Source organism: Bombina bombina, chromosome 6, assembly GCF_027579735.1.
Source record: "Bombina bombina isolate aBomBom1 chromosome 6, aBomBom1.pri, whole genome shotgun sequence".
NCBI lineage: Eukaryota > Metazoa > Chordata > Amphibia > Anura > Bombinatoridae > Bombina > Bombina bombina.
The window spans coordinates 492,115,823-492,141,103 of record NC_069504.1 but is presented as its reverse complement, the minus strand read 5'-3'; the positions used below and the strand labels follow the sequence as shown (position 1 = coordinate 492,141,103).

At 37.9% G+C, this 25,281-nt stretch overlaps 1 protein-coding gene across 1 annotated transcript in view; it reads right to left on the bottom strand.

The window, feature by feature from the left end:
• Nucleotides 1-25,281, bottom strand: part of PTPN9 (protein tyrosine phosphatase non-receptor type 9) — a 190,140-nt gene that overhangs the window by 81,992 nt on the left and 82,867 nt on the right. Inside the window, exons 3-9 of the mRNA XM_053717345.1 lie at nucleotides 15,532-15,621; nucleotides 15,258-15,394; nucleotides 5,893-5,998; nucleotides 2,555-2,665; nucleotides 2,034-2,356; nucleotides 1,772-1,862; nucleotides 1,056-1,125 (exon numbers count right to left, since the gene is read on the bottom strand). Coding sequence (XP_053573320.1) covers nucleotides 1,056-1,125; nucleotides 1,772-1,862; nucleotides 2,034-2,356; nucleotides 2,555-2,665; nucleotides 5,893-5,998; nucleotides 15,258-15,394; nucleotides 15,532-15,621 — 928 coding nt within the window. The remainder of the gene's footprint in view (nucleotides 1-1,055; nucleotides 1,126-1,771; nucleotides 1,863-2,033; nucleotides 2,357-2,554; nucleotides 2,666-5,892; nucleotides 5,999-15,257; nucleotides 15,395-15,531; nucleotides 15,622-25,281) is intronic.

Here is a 25,281-nt window from a genome sequence, read left to right as displayed (position 1 = left end):
TGACTGAAATTTTTGATGCGTAGCAAAAGCGCCAAAAAAGGTCCCACCCCCTCACACACAACAGTGAGAGAGATTAAAAACTGTCATAATTAGATCCAGCAACTGCCAAGTGGAAAAATAATGCCCAAACATTTTATTCACCCAGTACCTCAGAAAATGAAAACGATTTTACATTCCAGCAAAAACGTTTAACATAATTAAGAATTATTAAAAAGCCTGTTGTATTTCTATTAGGCTAAAATCTTATATACACAGTGTAATTCCAGTGAAGTACCATTCCCCAGAATACTAAAATGTAAATTATACATACATGATATAATGTCGGTATGGCAGGATTTTCTCAGCAATTCCATTGTTAGAAAATAAAAACTGCTACATACCTTTTTGCAGAATAAACTGCCCGCTGTCCCCTGATCTGAAGTTTACCTCTCCTCAGATGGCCGAGAAACAGCAATATGATCTTAACAACTCCGGCTAAAATCATAGTAAAAACTCTGGTAGATTCTTCTTCAAACTCTACCAGAGAAGGAATAACACACTCCGGTGCTATTAAAAAATAACAAACTTTTGATTGAAGAAATAAACTAAATAAAATCACCATAGTCCTCTCACACATCCTATCTAGTCGTTGGGTGCAAGAGAATGACTGGGGGTGACGTAGAGGGGAGGGGCTATATGCAACTCTGCTGGGTGAATCCTCTTGCACTTCCTGTTGGGGAGGAGTAATATCCCAGAAGTAATGATGACCCGTGGACTGATCACACTTAACAGAAGAAACTGATGTCAGCCATTCTGAATATTTCCCTGGCTTTTTCGGAATGGCGAAAAATCCCAATTGAATATCTCGCCACCTCGTGGATCATTGGGGCCTTAGACTTCTTAACCCCAAAAAAATGTTTAATGTGTTTGTTCCAGATAACTATTCTAATTTTTACTAAATCTGATGTGCATTGTACTTACTATGTCACACATACTCATAAAACACTAACCATGTTAGGACATCACAAATACGTTGCTCCCTGTATCACATACACTTATGTATAAGTAACACTCACCCTGTGTCCCAATGTACATATTCTTCTGTAGGTATCCATCTATATAGCTTGCATTTATATAATCAGAGCGCTGCAGAAACAGACCACGATTATCACATTGTCAGCTTTGTGTAACATATATATTTATAGCCTATTCTGTATAATTTTCACAGTTATCTCTAACTGCTCTCGTCTTTGTAATACACAGCTTAAAAGGATACTGAAGCCATTTTTTTCCCATGATTCATATAGAACATGCAATTTTAAGCAAATTTCTAATTTAATCCTATCATCAAATTTTTCTTCATTTTTTTTTGTATGTTTATTTAAAAAAAACAGGAATGTAAGCTCATGAGCCGGTCCATGTTTGGTTCAGCACCCTGGATAGCACTCGCTGATTGGTGGCTGCATTTAGCCACCTATCAGCAAGCGCTACCCAGGTGCTGGACCAAAGATGGGCTTGTAACCTTACATTCCTGCGTTTTCAAATAAAGATACAAAGAGAACAAAGAAAAATGGATAACATAGAACAATATACTTTCACTGCAGTAATTTAAAGAACTTCCCAATTAGGATTATAACTTATTGATCTACCTTCATATTTCTACAATTCCTTAAGATTTACATTTTTGTTTGAAAAATCCAGTTCTCTCACAATTTGCTCTTTTTTTCATTTAAAAATATCAGCTGTTTACCCCTCACCATATTCTTTTCCATTTAGAAAATACACATCTTACCTCATGCCAGTTAACACGTTTAAGTTTCACTCGTGTTTGGTCCAGACATGGGACATCTCCATAGCGATTTCGATCCCGATTAACCGCAGCTCTATGGTATAAGAAAAAAAAAGGAGTTTTAGTGGGAAATGTAGGGAGTAGTGGAGTAAAGAAAAGAACAAAAGGTGGATGTTAAACATTAATGGGTAAAAAAAAAGAGAAAAGTAAAACAATGGGAATCACAAGAGTACTTCATAGATACTTCCCATTAAATCCAACTTACATTGACACGGTAAAGGTCCCTTCTGGTTGTTCCCTTCTCATTTCCTCATACTCCTCATACAGTCCACGCCTCCCCATGCAGCCCACATGCTCCTGCAGCTGAGGTATGGTCATGCTCCCAGGACCTGGACACTGCACACTCCCTCCAATTGGCTGTCCAAGCACCAGCACAACCTCATCCAAGGGGTCTGGCTTCCCTGCCCGGCCTGGAAGAAGGAGGCAGTTCCAGGTGCCAGGATCCCAGGGCAATAGCCCTCCAAGAGACTCTGGAAGGCACTGAGGTGGCAAATGCTGGAGAAGCTCATTCATACTCACCATGTGTACCTGTGTGTGTGTGTGGGGGGGGGGGAATTAACATTATAAATATCATCTTATAAGAAAAGAGTGTAATACAGATGCAAAGAATTATAGTTGTTAATATTATTCAGAGAAGAGCTGATGAGAGAGGGAAACAGTGTGAGAAACAGACAATCATGAGAAAATGGTGAGCATGTTATAGTATGAGAAGTAATTATTACTCACCCTTTCCCTTAATTTTTCCTTCAGTAACAGACTGATAATTGAATATGGAACTCTGAACCAGACTGGGGGGGACACGATGAAAACTTTCTTCAGCCGAGCTGGAAAAGCCCCCTATCATAGAAACACAGTTCTCTCACAGGTACACACAGTGGGAAAGGTAAAACATTCTAAAGACACTATGCAGGGTACAGTTCATTTTAAAAAGAAAGATGTGGGCTTAAAGGGACACTAAACCTAATTTTTTTATTTAATGATTCAGATATAGCATACAAGTTAAAGCAACTTTTTAATTTACTGCTGTTATCAATTTTTCTTCATTCTCTGGCTATCTTTATTTAAAAAGCAGGAACGTAAAGCTTAAGAGCCCATTTTTGGTTGAGAACCTGGGTTATGCTTGCTTATTGGCTTGCAAACTGCAGCCACCAACAAGCAAGTGCTATCCAGGCTGCTGAACCTAAAATGGGCTTGCTCCTAAGCTTTAAATTCCTGCTTTTTACATAAAGATAGCAAAAGAACGAAGAAAAATTGAGAGGAGTAAATTAGAAAGTTGCCTAAAATTGCATGCTCTATCTGAATCATTATAGAAAAAAAAAATTTGGGTTTAGTGTCCCTTTAATAGATGGGAATTCTGATCTCCTGAATCATTAAGTCTCTCAATTTTTGTGTGAATCGTAAAATGATTTAGGGCTAGATTACAAGTGGAACGCTAAATTATAGCAAAGATAAATAACCAACCATTACAAGTGGCTGGTTATTGCTACCATCAGCGTGCGGTAGCAATTAGCGCTCAGAAAATTAACCAGAGATTAGATCTCTGGTTAATTTCGTAAAAGTGCCCCAAATGTCCTCAAAATAGACACTAGGCAGGTCTGGGGCTTTAAGGTTGGCGGGGGTTAGAAAAAAAAACGGCACTATACATTGCGGCCTATGGGAACTGTGTGATTCCAGTAAATATATATATATATATATATATATATATAATTATATACATATATATTTATGTGTTCATGTGTGTATATACACATATTAACACATAACTACAGTTGTAATCAAAATTATTCAACCCCCATCGCATAAAAGGTTTATTGTTAAAATTTACAGACTTTCAGCTGTTTGCAATGAACAAATCAAACAAAAGCAAATGAAATAGCTAAACACAACAAATTATTCAAGTGTTTTTCCCCAAACTCAACTGAAATGCAACTTGTAATGAATTCTGGAGTCTCAAAATGATTTAACCCCTTCATGGCAAACATCTTTAGTACTTAGTAGAGCACCCTTTTGCTGTTATGACCTGCTGCAGATGCATAGCCAGACACCAGCTTCTGGTAGCGTTCCTGAGGAATCTGAGGCCTCCAGTTCAGTAATATTCTTAGGTTTGCGTATAGCAACAACCTTCTTCAAATGCCACCAGAGATTTTCTATGGGGTTTAAGTCAGGTGACTGTGATGGCCACTGTAGAATCTTCCAGGACTTCTTCTGCAACCAAGCCTTGGTAGAATTTGAAGTATGCTTGGGATCAATGTCCTGTTGGAAGGTCTAATGATGCCCAAGCTTAAGCTTCCTCACAAACGGCATGACGTTTTCTCCGGGGATTTCCTGATACTTCAAAGAATTCATCTTGCCTTCCACACACTGCAGGTTTCTAGTGCCAGAGGATGCAAAGCAGGCCCAGAGTGTCACCAAACCACCACCATGCATAACTGTAGAAAGAGTGTCCTTTTTAGCGTATGCTTCATTTTTCTTCCTCCAGACATACCGTTTATCAATTGGGCCGAAAAGTTCCAGTTTTGTTTCATCTCTCCACAGAACAGTATCTCAAAATTTCTGTGGTTTATATATATATGATTTTGAGCATATTGGAGTTAACTTTTCTTGTGCTTTTGGGTCAATAGTGGTGTACATCTTGGAGTTCTAGCATAGAAACCTTCTGCGTTCAGTACACGCCTTACTGTGCAAACTGAAACCTCACTGCCTGTTGCCACCTAGTCCTGCTGCAGGTCTTTTGCAGTCACTCAAGGTTTTTTTTCAACCTGCCTGCTTAGAAATCTGTTTGCAGCCATTGATAGCTTCCTTTTCTACCCCGTCCAGGTAGTGTAACCACTGTTCCTTTAACTTTGAACTTACGAACTATACTTCCAATGGTGTCTCTAGGAACATTCAGTGCCTTCGCTAACTTTTTGTATCCCTTTCCTTGTTTGTGGAGGACATTGATCTCTTCTCTTAAAGGGACACTGAACCCAAATTTTGTCTTTCACGATTCAGATAGAGAATGCAATTTTAAGCAACTTTCTAATTTACTTCTATTATGAATTTTTCTTCGTTCTCTTGCTATCTTTATTTGAAAAAGAAAGCATCTTAGCTAAGGAGCCAGCAAATTGTTGGTTCAGAACCATGGACAGCACTTGTTTATTGGTGCTGTCCAATCAGCAAGGACAACCCAGGTTGTTCACCAAAAATGGGCCGGCATTTTAACTTACATTTTTGCTTTTAAAATAAACATACCAAGAGAATGAAGAAAATTTGATAATAGAAGTAAATTAGAAAGTTGCTTAAAATTGTATGCTCTATCTGAATCGTGAAAGAAAAAATTGTCCCTTTAACTTTTTGGACCATTCTTTTAAACTTAACCATATTTCTAACATGCAGTCAAACCTGACACTCAACAAACCCCTAGCCAGTTCAGGTATTTCATGTGTTCTAGCACACGTGGTGCAATTAATGAAGCCCTTGATTAGTTGCATTAGGAGTGATTGAGACAACTGCTTTTTTGCATATTTGTGCTGTTGTGAGGGATTCTATTGAGGGGGTTGAATAATTTTGAGACTGCAGAATTCATTAAAAGTTGCATTTTCAGTTGAATTTGGGGAAACCACTTGAAGCATTTGTTGTGTTGAGCTATTTCAATTGCTTTTGTTTGTGTTGTTCATTGTAAACAGCTGAAAGTCTATACATTTTTACAATAAACCTGATTTGCAATGGGGGTTGAATAATTTTGATTTCAACTGTATATATGTATATAAGCATATACGTATATATTTATAACTGCTGTGCTTAGGTTCTGATGCCGTCTCTGACAGCATCAGAACGAGGCTCCCATCGGAGCCTAAGGAAGCACGCTCTCGTGAGCACAATGCTTCTTAGCAATGCTAACGCGAGGTTGCATTCGAAACGAGCTTAGCTTGTAATACCAGCACACATTAGTGTTCGCTGGTATTACTCAGTGGAGTGCTTAATATCGCCTGCGCACATTGTTTTATTTTATTGTAACCCCTGAATTGTACACATGAATAAGATATTAAACAATTATAATATATAATAAAACATCAGTAACTCACTCTCAGCAGGCTCAAGATTTTCTTGCTTAGGTCCAGCTCGAAGTTGTTGTATTGACTGCCTCCCATGTCATAGATAAACACCAGGCCGTGCCGCTGGGTATCCACACTGTAGGTAAGAGTGTGCTCTGCTACATCAGTACTTAACACATCTTATGTTATGAATTCATACATGCATAGATCCATTTTGTAGAGTAGAAAAGGAAAATACACCTTCAATATTTCCAAAAGTTAGTCCATCTAATGCACCATCTGGTATTCCAGTAGTAAAAGTGTATAAGGTGTCTCTGTAGAAAATATACTAACCCAGCATACTATCCTGTATCTGTGCTAACCAGTATCATTATAAAACTTTGATCAAGTGCTGAGACCCTTTATTGGTGCTAGTGAGGAATACACATAAGGAAGTGTAACGCTTTCCTTCATCAGCTTTCCAAAATATAGCAAAAGGCTTTATTAGGCACAAACACTATTGTGAAAAGAGGGTCACAACAATGCTTTTACTGCACCACCTAAGTACAAGTACAGTGTAAGCTTTAAAGGGACATTAAACCCACATTTTTTCTTTCATGATTTATAAAGAGCATGCAATTTTAAACATCTTTCTAATTTACTTCTATTATCTAATTTGTTTTATCCTCTTGATAGTCTTTGCTGAAAAGCATATCTAGATATGCTCAGTAGCTGCTGATTGGTTGTTGCACATAGAATCCTCGTGTGATTGGCTCACCCATGTGCATTGCTTTTTTTTCAACTAAGGATATCTAAAAAATGAAGCAAAATAAATAATAGAAGTAAATTGTAATGTTCTTTACATTTGTATTCTCTATCTGAATCATGAAAAAAAGATTTTGGGTTTAGTGGCCCTTTAAGACTGCTAGGCCTGTTTATCAGGCACATTTCTTCCTTAGAAAAAGTCCTGTGGACATCCATGCTCAGACCAGCAACAAGCTATGCACTGCACACTGTTGCAGCAAAAACATAATTTATGTAAGAACTTACCTGATAAATTCATTTCTTTCATATTAGCAAGAGTCCATGAGCTAGTGACGTATGGGATATACATTCCTACCAGGAGGGGCAAAGTTTCCCAAACCTCAAAATGCCTATAAATACACCCCTCACCACACCCACAATTCAGTTTAACGAATAGCCAAGAAGTGGGGTGATAAAAAAGTGCGAAAGCATATAAAATAAGGAATTGGAATAATTGTGCTTTATAAAAAATCATAACCACCACAAAAAAAGGGCGGGCCTCATGGACTCTTGCTAATATGAAAGAAATGAATTTATCAGGTAAGTTCTTACATAAATTATGTTTTCTTTCATGTAATTAGCAAGAGTCCATGAGCTAGTGACGTATGGGATAATGATTACCCAAGAGGTGGATCTTTCCACACAAGAGTCACTAGAGAGGGAGGGATAAAATAAAGACAGCCAATTCCTGCTGAAAAAAATCCACACCCAAAATAAAGTTTAACGAAAAACATAAGCAGAAGATTCAAACTGAAACCGCTGCCTGAAGTACTTTTCTACCAAAAACTGCTTCAGAAGAAGAAAATACATCAAAATGGTAGAATTTAGTAAAAGTATGCAAAGAGGACCAAGTTGCTGCTTTGCAAATCTGATCAACCGAAGCTTCATTCCTAAACGCCCAGGAAGTAGAAACTGACCTAGTAGAATGAGCTGTAATTCTCTGAGGCGGAGTTTTACCCGACTCAACATAGGCAAGATGAATTAAAGATTTCAACCAAGATGCCAAAGAAATGGCAGAAGCTTTCTGGCCTTTTCTAGAACCGGAAAAGATAACAAATAGACTAGAAGTCTTTCGGAAAGATTTAGTAGCTTCAACATAATATTTCAAAGCTCTAACAACATCCAAAGAATGCAACGATTTCTCCTTAGAATTCTTAGGATTAGGACATAATGAAGGAACCACAATTTCTCTACTAATGTTGTTGGAATTCACAACTTTAGGTAAAAATTCAAAAGAAGTTCGCAACACCGCCTTATCCTGATGAAAAATCAGAAAAGGAGACTCACAAGAAAGAGCAGATAATTCAGAAACTCTTCTGGCAGAAGAGATGGCCAAAAGGAACAACACTTTCCAAGAAAGTAATTTAATGTCCAATGAATGCATAGGTTCAAACGGAGGAGCTTGAAGAGCCCCCAGAACCAAATTCAAACTCCAAGGAGGAGAAATTGACTTAATGACAGGTTTTATACGAACCAAAGCTTGTACAAAACAATGAATATCAGGAAGAATAGCAATCTTTCTGTGAAAAAGAACAGAAAGAGCAGAGATTTGTCCTTTCAAGGAACTTGCGGACAAACCTTTATCTAAACCATCCTGAAGAAACTGTAAAATTCTTGGAATTCTAAAAGAATGCCAAGAAAAATGATGAGAAATACACCAAGAAATATAAGTCTTCCAGACTCTATAATATATCTCTCTAGATACAGATTTACGAGCCTGTAACATAGTATTAATCACAGAGTCAGAGAAACCTTTTTGACGAAGAATCAAGCGTTCAATCTCCATACCTTTAAATTTAAGGATTTCAGATCCTGATGGAAAAAAGGACCTTGTGACAGAAGGTCTGGTCTTAACGGAAGAGTCCACGGTTGGCAAGAGGCCATCCGGACAAGATCCGCATACCAAAACCTGTGCGGCCATGCCGGAGCTACCAGCAGAACAAACGAGCATTCCTTCAGAATCTTGGAGATTACTCTTGGAAGAAGAACTAGAGGCGAAAAGATATAGGCAGGATGATACTTCCAAGGAAGAGATAATGCATCCACTGCCTCCGCCTGAGGATCCCGGGATCTGGACAAATACCTGGGAAGTTTCTTGTTTAGATGGGACGCCATCAAATCTATTTCTGGAAGTTCCCACATGTGAACAATCTGAAGAAATACCTCTGGGTGAAGAGACCATTCGCCCGGATGCAACGTTTGGCGACTGAGATAATCCGCTTCCCAATTGTCTACACCTGGGATATGAACCGCAGAGATTAGACAGGAGCTGGATTCCGCCCAAACCAAAATTCGAGATACTTCTTTCATAGCCAGAGGACTGTGAGTTCCTCCTTGATGATTGATGTATGCCACAGTTGTGACATTGTCTGTCTGAAAACAAATGAACGATTCTCTCTTCAGAAGAGGCCAAAACTGAAGAGCTCTGAAAATTGCACGGAGTTCCAAAATATTGATTGGTAATCTCACCTCCTGAGATTCCCAAACTCCTTGTGCCGTCAGAGATCCCCACACAGCTCCCCAACCTGTAAGACTTGCATCTGTTGAAATTACAGTCCAGGTCGGAAGAACAAAAGAAGCCCCCTGAATTAAACGATGGTGATCTGTCCACCACGTTAGAGAGTGTCGTACAATCGGTTTTAAAGATATTAATTGAGATATCTTTGTGTAATCCCTGCACCATTGGTTCAGCATACAGAGCTGAAGAGGTCGCATGTGAAAACGAGCAAAGGGGATCGCGTCCGATGCAGCAGTCATAAGACCTAGAATTTCCATGCATAAGGCTACCGAAGGGAATGATTGTGACTGAAGGTTTCGACAAGCTGCAATCAGTTTTAGACGTCTCTTGTCTGTTAAAGACAGAGTCATGGACACTGAATCTATCTGGAAACCCAGAAAGGTTACCCTTGTCTGAGGAATCAATGAACTTTTTGGTAAATTGATCCTCCAACCATGATCTTGAAGAAACAACACAAGTCGATTCGTATGAAATTCTGCTAAATGTAAAGACTGAGCAAGTACCAAGATATCGTCCAAATAAGGAAATACCACAATACCCTGTTCTCTGATTACAGACAGAAGGGCACCGAGAACCTTTGTAAAAATTCTTGGAGCTGTAGCTAGGCCAAACGGCAGAGCCACAAACTGGTAATGCTTGTCCAGAAAAGAGAATCTCAGGAACCGATAATGATCTGGATGAATCGGAATATGCAGATATGCATCCTGTAAATCTATTGTGGACATAAAATTCCCTTGCTGAACAAAAGGCAAGATAGTCCTTACAGTTACCATCTTGAACGTTGGTATCCTTACATAACGATTCAATATTTTTAGATCCAGAACTGGTCTGAAGGAATTCTCCTTCTTTGGTACAATGAAGAGATTTGAATAAAACCCCATCCCCTGTTCCTGAACTGGAACTGGCATAATTACCCCAGTCAACTCTAGATCTGAAACACAATTCAGAAATGCTTTAGCTTTTACTGGATTTACTGGGACACGGGAAAGAAAAAATCTCTTTGCAGGAGGTCTCATCTTGAAACCAATTCTGTACCCTTCTGAAACAATGTTCTGAATCCAAAGATTGTGAACAGAATTGATCCAAATGTCTTTGAAAAAACGTAACCTGCCCCCTACCAGCTGAGCTGGAATGAGGGCCGCACCTTCATGTGGACTTAGAAGCAGGCTTTGCCTTTCTGGCTGGCTTGGATTTATTCCAGATTGGAGATGGTTTCCAAACTGAAACTGCTCCTGAGGATGAAGGATCAGACTTTTGTTCTTTGTTGAAACGAAAGGAACGAAAACGATTATTAGCCCTGTTTTTACCCTTAGATTTTTTATCCTGTGGTAAAAAAGTTCCTTTCCCACCAGTAACAGTTGAAATAATAGAATCCAACTGAGAACCAAATAATTTGTTACCCTGGAAAGAAATGGAAAGTAGAGTTGATTTAGAAGCCATATCAGCATTCCAAGTCTTAAGCCATAAAGCTCTTCTAGCTAAAATAGCTAGAGACATAAACCTGACATCAACTCTGATAATATCAAAGATGGCATCACAGATAAAATTATTAGCATGCTGAAGAAGAATAATAATATCATGAGAATCATGATGTGTTACTTGTTGCGCTAAAGTTTCCAACCAAAAAGTTGAAGCTGCAGCAACATCAGCCAAAGATATAGCAGGTCTAAGAAGATTACCTGAACACAGATAAGCTTTTCTTAGAAAGGATTCAATTTTCCTATCTAAAGGATCCTTAAACGAAGTACCATCTGACGTAGGAATAGTAGTACGTTTAGCAAGGGTAGAAATAGCCCCATCAACTTTAGGAATTTTGTCCCAAAATTCTAATCTGTCAGACGGCACAGGATATAATTGCTTAAAACGTTTAGAAGGAGTAAATGAATTACCCAATTTATCCCATTCTTTGGAAATTACTGCAGAAATAGCATTAGGAACAGGAAAAACTTCTGGAATAACCACAGGAGATTTAAATACCTTATCCAAACGTTTAGAATTAGTATCAAGAGGACCAGAATCCTCTATTTCTAAAGCAATTAGAACTTCTTTAAGTAAAGAACGAATAAATTCCATTTTAAATAAATATTAAGATTTATCAGCATCAACCTCTGAGACAGAATCCTCTGAACCAAAAGAGTCATCAGAATCAGAATGATGATGTTCATTTAAAAATTCATCTGTAGGGAGAGAAGTTTTAAAAGATTTTTTACGTTTACTAGAAGGAGAAATAACAGACATAGCCTTCTTTATGGATTCAGAAACAAAATCTCTTATGTTATCAGGAACATTCTGCACCTTAGATGTTGAAGGAACTGCAACAGGCAATGGTACTTTACTAAAGGAAATATTATCTGCATTAATAAGTTTGTCATGACAATCAATACAAACAACAGCTGGAGGAATAGCTACCAAAAGTTTACAGCAGATACACTTAGCTTTGGTAGATCCAGCACTAGACAGCGATTTTCCTGTAGTATCTTCTGACTCAGATGCAACGTGAGACATCTTGCAATATGTAAGAGAAAAAACAACATATAAAGCAAAATTGATCAAATTCCTTAAATGACAGTTTCAGGAATGGGAAAAAATGCCAAAGAACAAGCTTCTAGCAACCAGAAGCAATGAAAAATGAGACTTAAATAATGTGGAGACAAAAGCGACGCCCATATTTTTTAGCGCCAAATAAGACGCCCACATTATTTGGCGCCAAAAATGACGCCACATCCGGAACGCCGACATTTTTGGCGCAAAATAACGTCAAAAAATGACGCAACTTCCGGCGACACGTATGACGCCGGAAACGGAAAAGAATTTTTGCGCCAAAAAAGTCAGCGCCAAGAATGACGCAATAAAATGAAGCATTTTCAGCCCCCGTGAGCCTAACAGCCCACAGGGAAAAAGAGTCAAATTTTTTGAAGGTAAGAAAAAAATGATTAAATCAAATGCATTATCCCAAATATGAAACTGACTGTCTGAAAAATAAGGAAAGTTGAACATTCTGAGTCAAGGCAAATAAATGTTTGAATACATATATTTAGAACTTTATAAACAAAGTGCCCAACCATAGCTTAGAGTGTCACAGAAAATAAGATTTACTTACCCCAGGACACTCATCTACATGTTTGTAGAAAGCCAAACCAGTACTGAAACGAGAATCAGCAGAGGTAATGGTATATATAAGAGTATATCGTCGATCTGAAAAGGGAGGTAAGAGATGAATCTCTACGACCGATAACAGAGAACCTATGAAATAGACCCCGTAGAAGGAGATCACTGCATTCAAATAGGCAATACTCTCCTCACATCCCTCTGACATTCACTGCACGCTGAGAGGAAAACCGGGCTCCAACTTGCTGCGGAGCGCATATCAACGTAGAATCTAGCACAAACTTACTTCACCACCTCCATCGGAGGCAAAGTTTGTAAAACTGAATTGTGGGTGTGGTGAGGGGTGTATTTATAGGCATTTTGAGGTTTGGGAAACTTTGCCCCTCCTGGTAGGAATGTATATCCCATACGTCACTAGCTCATGGACTCTTGCTAATTACATGAAAGAAATCACATTATTCAGCCAGAATAGGAATGCGGAGTGTGCACCATCCCTCCCTACACTTGCTAGAGAACTGCACCTTATGTCAGTGCATAAGAGCACTAGGGCACTCTAGGATTAGAAGGGGATATACTTATTGCAGGGACTGTTCTATCATCTTCCTTCCTTAGGAAACTTCATTGAAATCCTACTAGCAGTCTTAGAACAATTTAAAAGGAATATCATAAAACAGCACCAGACATGTATAAAGGGACATTAAACACTAAAATAAATGTTGAAACTTATATTGAATATGATTGTTTAAATATTAATAAAGTAATATTTTAGTGTCCGTAAGGCAATGGGTACCACTATGTTGTAACCTAGGTTTCCCTTTTCTGATGAGGCCAAATATAACAGAATAAATAAAGTATATTGCAATGTTGTTTTCTATATATAAATTATACATTTCATATTGCAATCTAAAAGTTTTTAATGTCTCTTTAAACCAAGAACTTTAAACCTAGAAATGTCACTAATCTTCAGTCTACATAATTTTTGCTATGCTCTAAGGGCAACACCTTCCTTGTTCATGTTATATTTCTTTATATTTAATGAGCAATAGGTTATATAAGCAATGTGGGTCCTTACAACAGAAATAAAATGTAAGGAGAAATTTCTAATATATTTAATGCTATCCAGCTGGTATAACAAGTAATTGGGAAGCCATTAAAGGGGAAAATACATTAGAGTCCCTTTAAGCACCAACATATTCTGCATTGCTATGGAAATAATTAGAGTAGAAGTTATATATAAAAAGAGAACAACAGAGGACCCTTTTTGGGAGTTAGCACCTATGTTTACCACCTTTAAAAACAAAGTGATCTACAAAATAGCTTGCTTGTGAGATAAAATGCCAAGAACAGGTGAGCTCCGAGAACTACTTTTACAGAGCAAGGTAGGGAATTCAACATAAGTGGGGCAGTTCATGAAAACTGTATATTAATAACAAGAAGGGTGGAGAGAAACTGGTTTTCAGCAAAGAGGGACTGGGTGGGAGAGTATTTACATATATGGACAGTTTTCAATCTTACTTTCAGGCAACAATACAGGGGATCAGCACCTATTGCCCAGTTAGAGGCGCACTTAAATCCAGACATCACAGTAAGTAAAGTGAGAATGGCATTAAGAGGGAAGATAAAATATTTGTTGTTTGCAGTACCAAGATTGCATACAAGGTTCTGATATTTGGTACTGTATAAACACGTGGAAACCACTCACTGCTATACTACTAATATACCTTGTGCAGCCTCTTTTCTACTCTAATACTGAACATTTACAAACACCCTTATAGACATTTCTTTATTTTCACCCCTGAACAGTGCAACATCCATCTCTGTAATTTTAATGCAGAACACTAACATTACTGTTCAGCACAGATAGAACTACATCTAGTCCCTGATGAGCAAACACTACCTTCCTACGCCTGGGCCTGGTGCGCAGAAATAGGTACAGAACCTGAGCCAAGAACGTGGCATAGGTCTTTTCAAATGGCGGCTAAAGCATCGTCATCTGCTAATATACAGGAAGTACATTTCAAATTCTTGAGTCGTTGTTACTTAACCCCCTCTAGACACATTAACGACAAATGATGGAGAGGGTGCGGTCCAAGAGGCTCCATGCACCAGATTTGGTGGACATGCCCTCTCGTCACAGAATATTGGAAAGACGTATTCAATTCCATGTCCACAGTCATAGATACCACTATAACACCCAACATACACTCACTATTGTTCCTAGAAATACTCAAACTGCAAAACATAAAAATTTCACTCCTCCTCAAAATGATTAATAGTGCCAAAAAATTGATTTCCAAACATTGGAAATCCTGCACTCCCCCCTCACTAAAGGAATGGTACACACAAACCTCTGACTTACTACAATTAGAAAGCTTCCATTGCCTAAAAATAGACAAACTTGACTATCATGAGGAAATGTTTGACCTGTGGAGCAGGCTCAAAATCTAGCTATACTTGGACCCGGTAGCAATTGGACCTGAAATACCTTCAATCCCCCATTTAACCCCATCCTCACCTGTACCCGCCCTCACCACCCTTTAATTAACCAAAAATACTATCGCCCCCCTCACCCACACTGTTACAGTCAATTTTCCTCTCCCCTGTACCTCCCTCCTTTCTATCACTTTGTTACTCAAAAAGTGTTAAATTGAATAAGTGTTACAATCGGTTTATGTAATTTACTTTAACATTAAGATGACAGCAAGTGATCAATAAATATATAACAGTTGGACACCTTGTTCTCCTTAAAATGGGAACTTAAGGCCATGATCTACCCACTGAAACATGGTATGTTTTGTAACTAGAAAACTATTCAACTTACTGTTAATTGTCCATTTTTATGATCTGATATGTTTGTCATTTCAATGTCTGTAACATTGAAAATATTAATAAAATCTATTTAACCCCCCCCCCAAAAAAACTACATCTAGTATTGAGTCTCACACACACACACACAACGATCTCCCAACTGCTCCAATGGACCTACCTCTCCATGGCACGATCCAGCAGGTAGAACAAAGCCTGGAGTACGGTGTGCTGTACCTCCCTACTATTCTTGCGAGCTGGATGATGTAGTTTTGCAGTGAAGATGGCTATAGAGGCTCCAGTTGGGGCCCTAACACTCTGAGGAAACACAAGTATAGAATTGAACACTGAACATCATTCTGAATTTGTTCACTTTTTGCTGCATGGCCTATTCTTTAGAACTTATTTGCAATGCAATTACTTTCCACAATTGTTGCTCTTTAAAAACTTCTTACCAGCACTGTGAATTTTCCACTCAGAAGCTCAGAAAGTAGTGGCTCCTGTAAAGGGTTTAACCGCACAATCCCTTCTCTCTGGCGTGTTTCCTATACACAAATAAATAAATCATCTTTAAAATGTTATTTACCCATTTTAGCTTATGTACTTGAGTAGCTATCATCATCAAAATTGGCTCAGATTTGATATAATTCCAGACAAAAACCCAAACCCTGAAGCCCAGCTTTTTCAAGTGTATGCATGTATGTATATATCAAAATCACTAACAAATTGACAGTACTTTTTTTTAATGCAGAGTGAATACAATTATAAAAGAAAGATCCAAATGATATTGCAAAACAAATTGTAAGATATAGTATATATGCATTTTGGTGTCCTAAGAAACTAAGTACATTCATATTTGGATTTGTCCTGTGCATAGAATATATTCTTTAAAGGGACATTAAACAAAAAAAAATTCTTTCATGATTTAGAAAGAGAATGCAATTTTAAACAACTTTCTAATTTACTTCTATTATCTATGTTGCATTATTCTCTTAATATCCTTTGCTGCAAAGCATATCTGGATAGGTTTAGTGGTTGCTGGCTGCACATAGATGCCTCGTGTGATTGGCTCATCCATGTGCATTGCTATTTCTTCAGCAAAGGATATCTAAAGAATAAAGCAAATTAGATAATAGAAGTATTGGAATGTTGTCTAAAATTGTATTCACTACCTGAATTGTGAAAGAAAAAATGTTGGTTTAGTGTCCCTTTAACTATAAATATCATGCTAGAATCCTATACCTTCACCCAGATAACCGGAGATTAGCCTTAGTAATAGGACATATTTGAATGCATCCATTATTGCCATGACTCTGTGCAAGGCATTATCTATTTGATAGTCATACAATTGTCTTCATGTTATATTAGAAGTATAATCAGTCCAGACACAGAGTTAAGTTGTATTCATTTTAGAGCTGCAACAACTAATTGTCATAATCGATAATAATCAATTATGAAAATAGTTGTCAACGAATCTCATAATCAATTAGTTGGTTTGCAATTAGTTGGTCTGTGCACAACTCCAGCTGCTTCATAACACTGAGCTCCTGCACATGGTATTGTATTTCATGGTTATGTCCTTAGCCTAAAGAACATCTATAGACGTCTACTTTTCACTTTTTCAGGACAGTATAAGTTTACAACTACCCCAGGCTTATGTGCAACCCAGATATAATAGTCATCATTAGGATTGTTTATATTAAATCTGGTGATTTGGAACTATGCTTTTCATTATATAGTGCCAAGCTTGTTGTTTACACCTAGCCCTAGATTGATGGGAGTTATTTAAATTGATGTGCACTATTATCTGTTTGCACAATTATTAGCGTATTGCTTGCTATTACTGATTATATGTACTGTATAAATAAATGTGTAAGGCTTTGTCCTGTTATTGATATACAGTCCTTAGCGCTTTTGATTTTGTATTTTTTAATATTTGTAATAAATTGTGATATGTACCAGATTCAACCTTCATAAGTATATATACATTATTTTTAGAGCGGACTAGATATTTCCCCTAACCTTATAGCTGGTTATTTACCATTGCATATAGATATTCAAGATATTTTTATGTTAGAATGAAGTCAAGGGTTACTTTATTGAAAAGCCCCTTGCCAAGGTAGAAAACACTTAGCATTGGTGAAGAGCTAACAAAGATAAATATCCCACTTTGGTGAAATTGGCAAAACCCTACTTATACACCTCAACAGCCTTTTCTCTGCTGCAGGAAATATAGCTGCAAACAGAGAACCAGCCCCAGCCAGGAGCATGTGGACATGTTGAGATTTTTGCATTTCAATGAAAAGTTTCTAAAAGAGTGAATAACAGAATGTTATTAACAGTGATAGTCTAACTCTTTCTTGTTCTACCTCTTTTCAAACAGTTTGTAGTTTTGTTTAATTATAAAACTGTGCTCTGCTGCTTAAAAATTGAAGAAACAGTTGTGTTAATGTAAAGTTTTAGTCTGAAGTTTATATTTGTAACACTCATGTGGATTTTATTTAAAACATAGAAAACTATTATTGATTCTCTTTTTATCCGATTAATCGAAAAAATAATCGGCCGATTAATCGATTATGAAAATAATCGTTAGATGCAGTCCTAATTAATTTGTTACATTGCACTAAGTAACTATGTATATCTTATAATAATAATAAACAGATACATGCATCACCAGTCCCAGATTTGTTATAACACATTTATTGAGAACTCAAAATATACAAAAACAATTTGCACATTTCTCCTGTATAAAAAGCTCCATTCCATATACATTGATGCATATTGCGCTATGAGTCTGGCCAAATAATTTGTAAAACCCTTTTATAAATATATTAGATCAAAGCATAGTCTGAACATTGCCTGGACCATGTCTGAAAGAAAATCCTGTGATCTCGGGTTAGCAGATTACTTAATTCTAAAATCATCTTGTATATATCTAGGCAATCTGAGCACAAGTAATGGAATCATTCTAGAACCAAAGTATGTTGGATTATGACTCCACCAGTCAGTAAGGGAAGGAGGATGAGCTTGTTTGCAAAGCCATAGGACGTAAGCTGTTTGCTTCCTCTATGTGCAATGTGCACGCCGGGTGCCATGGAGCTTGCGGGGGGGGGGGGGGGCCTGCGGGGGACGTGCGCAGCAACCACTGCCATCAATGAAAATTAATGGGAAGGATGGAGGAAAAAAAATAAGGATCATAGGATCTGGGAGGGGGATTTTGAGGGGGGCTGCTACACTAAAGTAAAATTAAATTTATTTTTAAACAAATAAAAAAACTTTTGGGGGGGGGGGGGGGCAAAATGGGTAGCCAAGATGGCAGCACATAGGTAGTGGGGAGAGGGTTAGAGAGCTGTTTGGGGGAGATCAGGGAGGTTGGGGGCTTAGGGGGGTCTATCAGAGCTACATAATTATTAAAAAAAAAAAAAACACCTTTTATTTTAGTACTGGCAAACTTTCTGCCAGTAATCAAGATGGCAGGGAAAATTGTGGGGTGGGGGAGGGAAGAGAGCTGTTTAGGAGGAATCAGGGAGTGGGATGTGCCAGGTGGGAGGCTGATCTCTACACTAAAGCTAAAATTAACCCTGCAATCTCCCTACAAGCTACTTAATTAACCCCTTCACTGCTGGGCATAATACAAGTGTGGTTCGCAGAGGCATTTAGCAGCCTTCTAATTGCCAGAAAGCAACCTCATTTGTGCCATAATTGCACAAGATGTTTGTAAATAATTTCAGTGAGAAACCTAAAGTTTGTGAAAAAACGATTTTTATTTGATCGCATTTGGCGGTGAAATGGTGGCATGAAATATACCAAAATGGGCCAAGATCAATACTTGGGGGTGTCTACTACACTACAAGCTCCGTAATTAACAACTTCACTGCTGGGCATAATACACGTGTGGTGCGCAGCTCCATTTAGCGGCCTTCTAATTACCATAAAGCAATACCAAAGCCATATATGTCGGCTATTTCTGAACAAAGGGGATCCCAGAGAAGCATTCACAACCATATGTGCCATAATTGCACAAGCTGTTTGTAAATAATTTCAGTGAGAAACCTAATGTTTGTGAAAAAGTTTGTGAAAAATGTAACGTTTTTTTTATTTGATCGCATTTGGCGGTGAAATGGTGGCATGAAATATACCAAAATGGGCCTAGATCAATACTTTGGGTTGTCTACTAAAAAACATAATTTATGTAAGAACTTACCTGATAAATTCATTATACAATCCTACCAGGAGGGGCAAAGCTTCCCAAACCTCAAAATGTCTATAAATACACCCCTCACCACACCCACAATTCAGTTTAACGAATAGCCAAGCAGTGGGGTGATAAAGAAAGGAGTAAAAAGCATCAACAAAAGAAATTTGGAAATAATTGTGCTTTATACAAAAAAATCATAACCACCATAAAAAGGGTGGGCCTCACGGACACTTGCCAATATGAAAGAAATGAATTTATCAGGTAAGTTCTTACATAAATTATGTTTTCTTTCATGTAATTGGCAAGAGTCCATGAGCTAGTGACGTATGGGATAGCAATACCCAAGATGTGGAACTCCATGCAAGAGTCACTAGAGAGGGAGGGATAAAAATAAAAACAGCCATTTTCCGCTGAAAAAAATAATCCACAACCCAAAAAAATAAGTTTATTCTCATAAATGAAAGAAAAAAATTTAAATCAAAAGCAGAAGAATCAAACTGAAACAGCTGCCTGAAGAACTTTTCTACCAAAACTGCTTCTGAAGAAGCAAATACATCAAAACGGTAGAATTCAGTAAATGTATGCAAAGAGGACCAAGTAGCCGCTTTGCTAATCTGAAGCTTCATTCTTAAAGGCCCACGAAGTGGAGACTGATCTAGTAGAATGAGCTGTAATTCTCTGAGGCGGGGCCTGACCCGACTCCAAATAAGCTTGATGAATCAAAAGTTTCAACCAAGAAGCCAAGGATATAGCATAAGCCTTCTGACCTTTCCTAGGACCAGAAAATAAAACAAATAGACTGGAAGTCTTCCTGAAATCTTTAGCAGCTTCCACATAATATTTCAAAGCTCTTACCACATCCAAAGAATGTAAGGATCTTTCCAAAGAATTCTTAGGATTAGGACACAAGGAATGGACAACAATTTCTCTACTAATGTTGTTAGAATTCACAACCTTATGTAAAAATTGAAAAGAAGTCCGTAAAACTTCCTTAACCTGATGAAAGATCAGAAAAGGAGGCTCACAAGAAAGAGCAGATAGCTCAGAAACTCTTCTAGCAGAAGAGATAGCCAAAAGGAACAACACTTTCCAAGAAAGTAGTTTAATGTCCAAAGAATGCATAGGCTCAAATGGAGGAGCCTGTAAAGCCTTCAAAACCAAATTAAGACTCCAAGGAGGAGAAATTGATTTAATGACAGGCTTAATACGAACTAAAGCCTGTACAAAACAGTGCATATCAGGAAGTATAGCAATCTTTCTGTGAAATAAAACAGAAAGAGCAGAGATTTGTCCCTTCAAGGAACTTGCTGACAAACCCTTATCCAAACCATCCTGAAGAAACTGTAAAATTCTAGGAATTCTAAAAGAATGCCAAGATAATTTATTAGAAGAACACCATGAAATGTAAGTCTTCCAAACTCTATAATAAATCTTTCTAGAGACAGATTTACGAGCTTGTAACATAGTATTAATCACTGAGTCAGAGAAACCTCTATGACTTAGTACTAAGAGTTCAATTTCCATACCTTCAAATTTAATGATTTGAGATCCTGATGGAAAAACGGACCTTGAGACAGTAGGTCCGGCCTTAACGGAAGTGGCCAAGGCTGGCAACTGGACATCCGAACCAGATCCGCATACCAAAAGAGGCGGGAAGATATAAGCAGGTTGATAACACCAAGGAAGTGTCAGCGCATCCACTGCTTCCGCCTGAACATCCCTGAACCTGGACAGGTATCTGGGAAGTTTCTTGTTTAGATGAGAGGCCATGAGATCTATCTCTGGAAGACCCCACATCTGAACAATCTGAGAAAACATATCTGGATGGAGAGACCACTCCCCTAGATGTAAAGTCTGACGGCTGAAATAATCCGCCTCCCAATTGTCTACACCTGGGATATGCACCGCAGAGATTAGACAGGAGCTGGATTCCGCCCAAGCAAGTATCCAAGATACTTCTTTCATAGGTTGGGGACTGTGGGTCCCACCCAGATGATTGACATATGCCACTGTTGTGATATTGTCTGTCTGAAAACAAATGAACGGTACTCTCTTTAACAGAGGCCAAAACTGAAGAGGCTCTGAGAATTGCACGGAGTTCTAAAATATTTATTGGTAAACTCCCCTTGTGCTGTCAGAGATCCCCAAACAGCTCCCCAACCTGAAAGACTCGCATCTGTTGTGATCACAGTCCAGGTTGGTCGAACAAAAGAAGCCCCTTGAACTAAACAATGGTGATCTATCCACCACGTCAGAGAGTGTCGTACATTGGGATTTAAGGATATTAATTGTGATATCTTTGTATAATCCTTGCACCATTGGTTTAGCATACAAAGCTGTAGAGGTCTCATGTGAAAACGAGCAAAGGGCATCGCATCTGATGCTGCAGTCATGAGACCTAAAACTTCCATGCACATAGCCACTGAAGGGAATGACTGAGACTGAAGGTGACGGCAGGCTGCAACCAATTTTAAACGTCTCTTGTCTGTTAGAGACAGAGTCATGGACACTGAATCTATCTGGAAGCCTAAAAAGGTGACCCTCGTCTGAGGAATCAAGAAACTTTTTGGTAAATTGATCCTCCAACCATGTTTCCGAAGAAACAACACTAGTTGATTTGTGTGAGATTCTGCAGAACATAAAGACTGAGCTAGTACCAAGATATCGTTCAAATAAGGAAACACCGCAATACCCTGTTCTCTGATTACAGAGAGTAGGGCACCTAGAACCTTTGAAAAGATTCTTGGAGCTGTTGCTGGGCCAAATGGAAGTGCAACAAATTGGTAATGCTTGTCTAGAAAAGAGAATCTCAGGAACTGATAATGTTCTGGATGAATCTGAATATGAAGGTATGCATCCTGCAAGTCTATTGTGGACATATAATGTCCTTGCTGAACAAAAGGCAGAATAGTCCTTATAATCACCATCTTGAAAGTTGGTACTCTTACATAACGATTCAAAATTTTCAGATCCAGAACTGGCCTGAATAAATTTTCCTTCTTTGGGACAATGAATAGATTTGAATAAAACCCCAAACCTTTTTCCTGAAAAGGAACTGGCATGATTACTCCAGGTCTTAAACACACTTCAGGAAAGCCTGAGCTTTTACTGGATTTGCTGGGATACGTGAGAGAAAAAATCTTCTCACAGGAGGTCTTACTCTGAATCCTATTCGATACCCTTGAGAGACAATGCTCTGAATCCATTGATTTTGGACAGAATTTATCCAAATATCCTTGAAAAACCTTAATCTGCCCCCTACCAGCTGAGCTGGAATGAGGGCCGCACCTTCATGCGGACTTAGGGGCTGACTTTGGTTTCTTAAATGGCTTGGATTTATTCCAATTTGAGGAAGGCTTCCAATTGGAAACAGATTCCTTGGGGGAAAGATTGAGTTTTTGTTCCTTATTTTGATGAAAGGAACGAAAACGGTTAGAAGCCTAAGATTTACCCTTAGGTTTTTTATCCTGAGGCAGAAAAACTCCCTTTCCCCCAGTGACAGTTGAAATAATAGAATCTAACTGAGAACCAAATAAATTTTTACCTTGGAAAGAAAGAGATAGTAATCTAGATTTAGATGTTATATCAGCATTCCAAGATTTAAGCCACAAAGCTCTTCTAGCTAATATAGCTAAAGACATGGATCTAACATCAATTTTGATAATATCAAAAATGGCATCACAAATAAAATGATTAGCATATTGCAGTAAGCGAATAATGCTAGATATGTCAGAATCCAATTCTTGTTGCGCTAAATTCTCCAACCAGAAAGTTGATGCAGCCGAAATATCAGCCAAAGAAATTGCAGGTCTGAGAAGATGACCTGAATATAAATAGGCCTTCCTTAGATAAGATTCAAGCTTCCTATCTAAAGGATCCTTAAAGAAAGTACTATCTTCCATAGGAATAGTGGTATGTTTAGCAAGAGTAGAAATAGCCCCATCAACTTTGGGGATTTTTTCCCAAAACTCTATAGAATTTGCTGGTAAAGGATAAAAAATGTTAAACCTTGAAGAAGGAATAAAAGAAGTACCTGGCTTATTCCATTCCTTAGAAATCATATCAGAAATAGGAAAAAACCCTGGAGAAACCACAGGAGGTTTAAAAACAGCATTTCAACGTTTATTAGACTGAACGACAAGAGGACTGGTTACCTCAATATCCAAAGTAATTAACACTTCTTTTAATAAAGAACGCATATACTCTATTTAAAATAAATAAGTAGATTTGTCAGTGTCAATGTCTGAGGAAGGATCTTCTGTATCAGATAGATCCTCATCAGAGGAGGATAAATTATTATGTTGTTGGTCATCTGAAATTTCATCAACTGAATGAAAAGTTTTAAAAGATCTTTTACGTTCATTAGAAGGTGGAAATGCAGACAAAGCCTTCTGGATAGAATCAGAAATAAATTCTTTAAAATTCATAGGTATATCATGTACATTAGAAGTTGAAGGAACTGCAACTAGCAATGTACTATTACTGATGGACACACTATCTGCATGTAAAAGTTTATCATGACAACTATTACAAATGACATTCGGCGAAATAATTTCCACAATCTTACAACAAATGCACTTAGCTTTGGTAGAGCCGATGTCAGGCAGCAATGTTCCAGCAGAAACTTCTGAGGCAGGATCAGATTGAGACATCTTGCAAAATGTAAAAGAAAAAACAACATATAAAGCAAAATTATCAATTTCCTTATATGACAGTTTCAGGAATGGGAAAAAATGCAAAAAGCATAGACCTCTGATAGAGAAAAAAGGCAAGAGGCAAACATCAATGGGGTATTAAAATAATGAAAAAGTTTGGCGCCAAGTATGACGTACAACATAACTGAAAACTTTTTTGGCACCAATAATAACCGGAAATGACACACTCGCGTCACTAATGACGCAACCGTGTGTAAGGCTCGGGCGTCAACTATGACGCCGGAAGTTGCGTCAGACGTATTTTTCACGCCAAAAAAATTCTCGCGCCAAGAATGACGCAATAAAGTCTAGCATTTGACGCACATGTGGGCCTAATACCGCCCGCAATTTGCAAGAAGTAGTCAATTGAAAAAAAGACTAAACCCCAGGTAAGAAATTTTTTTTTTAAAAAAATGTTCATTTTCCCCAAATATGAAACTGACCGTGTGCAGAAGGAAATACATGAACCTGACTCATGGCAAATATAAGTACAATACATATATTTAGAACTTTATATAAATGCATAAAGTGCCAAACCATAGCTGAGGAGTCTTAAGTAATAAAAAACATATTTAAAAAAAGACACCAATCCACATATAGCAGATAGCCAAACCAGTACTGAAACAGTTATCATTAGAAGTAATAGTAAATTGAGAGTATATCGTCGATCTGAAAAGGGAGGTAGGAGATGAATCTCTACGACCGATAACAGAGAACCCATGAAAAAGACCCCCGTTAGAGAAATCATCGTATTCAATAGGTGATACTCCCTTCACGTCCCTCTGACATTCGCTGTACTCTGAGAGGAATCAGGCTTCAACAATGCTGAGAAGCGCATATCAACGTAGAAATCTTAGCACAAACTTACTTCACCACCTCCATAGGAGGCAAAGTTTGTAAAAACTGAATTGTGGGTGTGGTGAGGGGTGTATTTATAGGCATTTTGAGGTTTGGGAAACTTTGCCTCTCCTGGTAGGATTGTATATCCCATACGTCACTAGCTCATGGACTCTTGCCAATTACATGGAAGAAAAAAAATATATACATATGAAGGGTTATTCAGGGATTCCTGACAGATATCAGTGTTCCAATGTAACTAATCGCTAATTTTGAAAAACAAAATGGTTTGGAAATAGCAAAGTGCTACTTGTATTTATTGCCCTATAAGTTACAAAAAAGCAAAGAACATGTAAACATTGGGTATTTCTAAACTCAGGACAAAATTTAGAAACTATTTAGCATAGGAGTTTTTTTGGTGGTTGTAGATGTGTAACAGATTTTGAGGGTCAATGTTAGAAAAAGTGTGGTTTTTT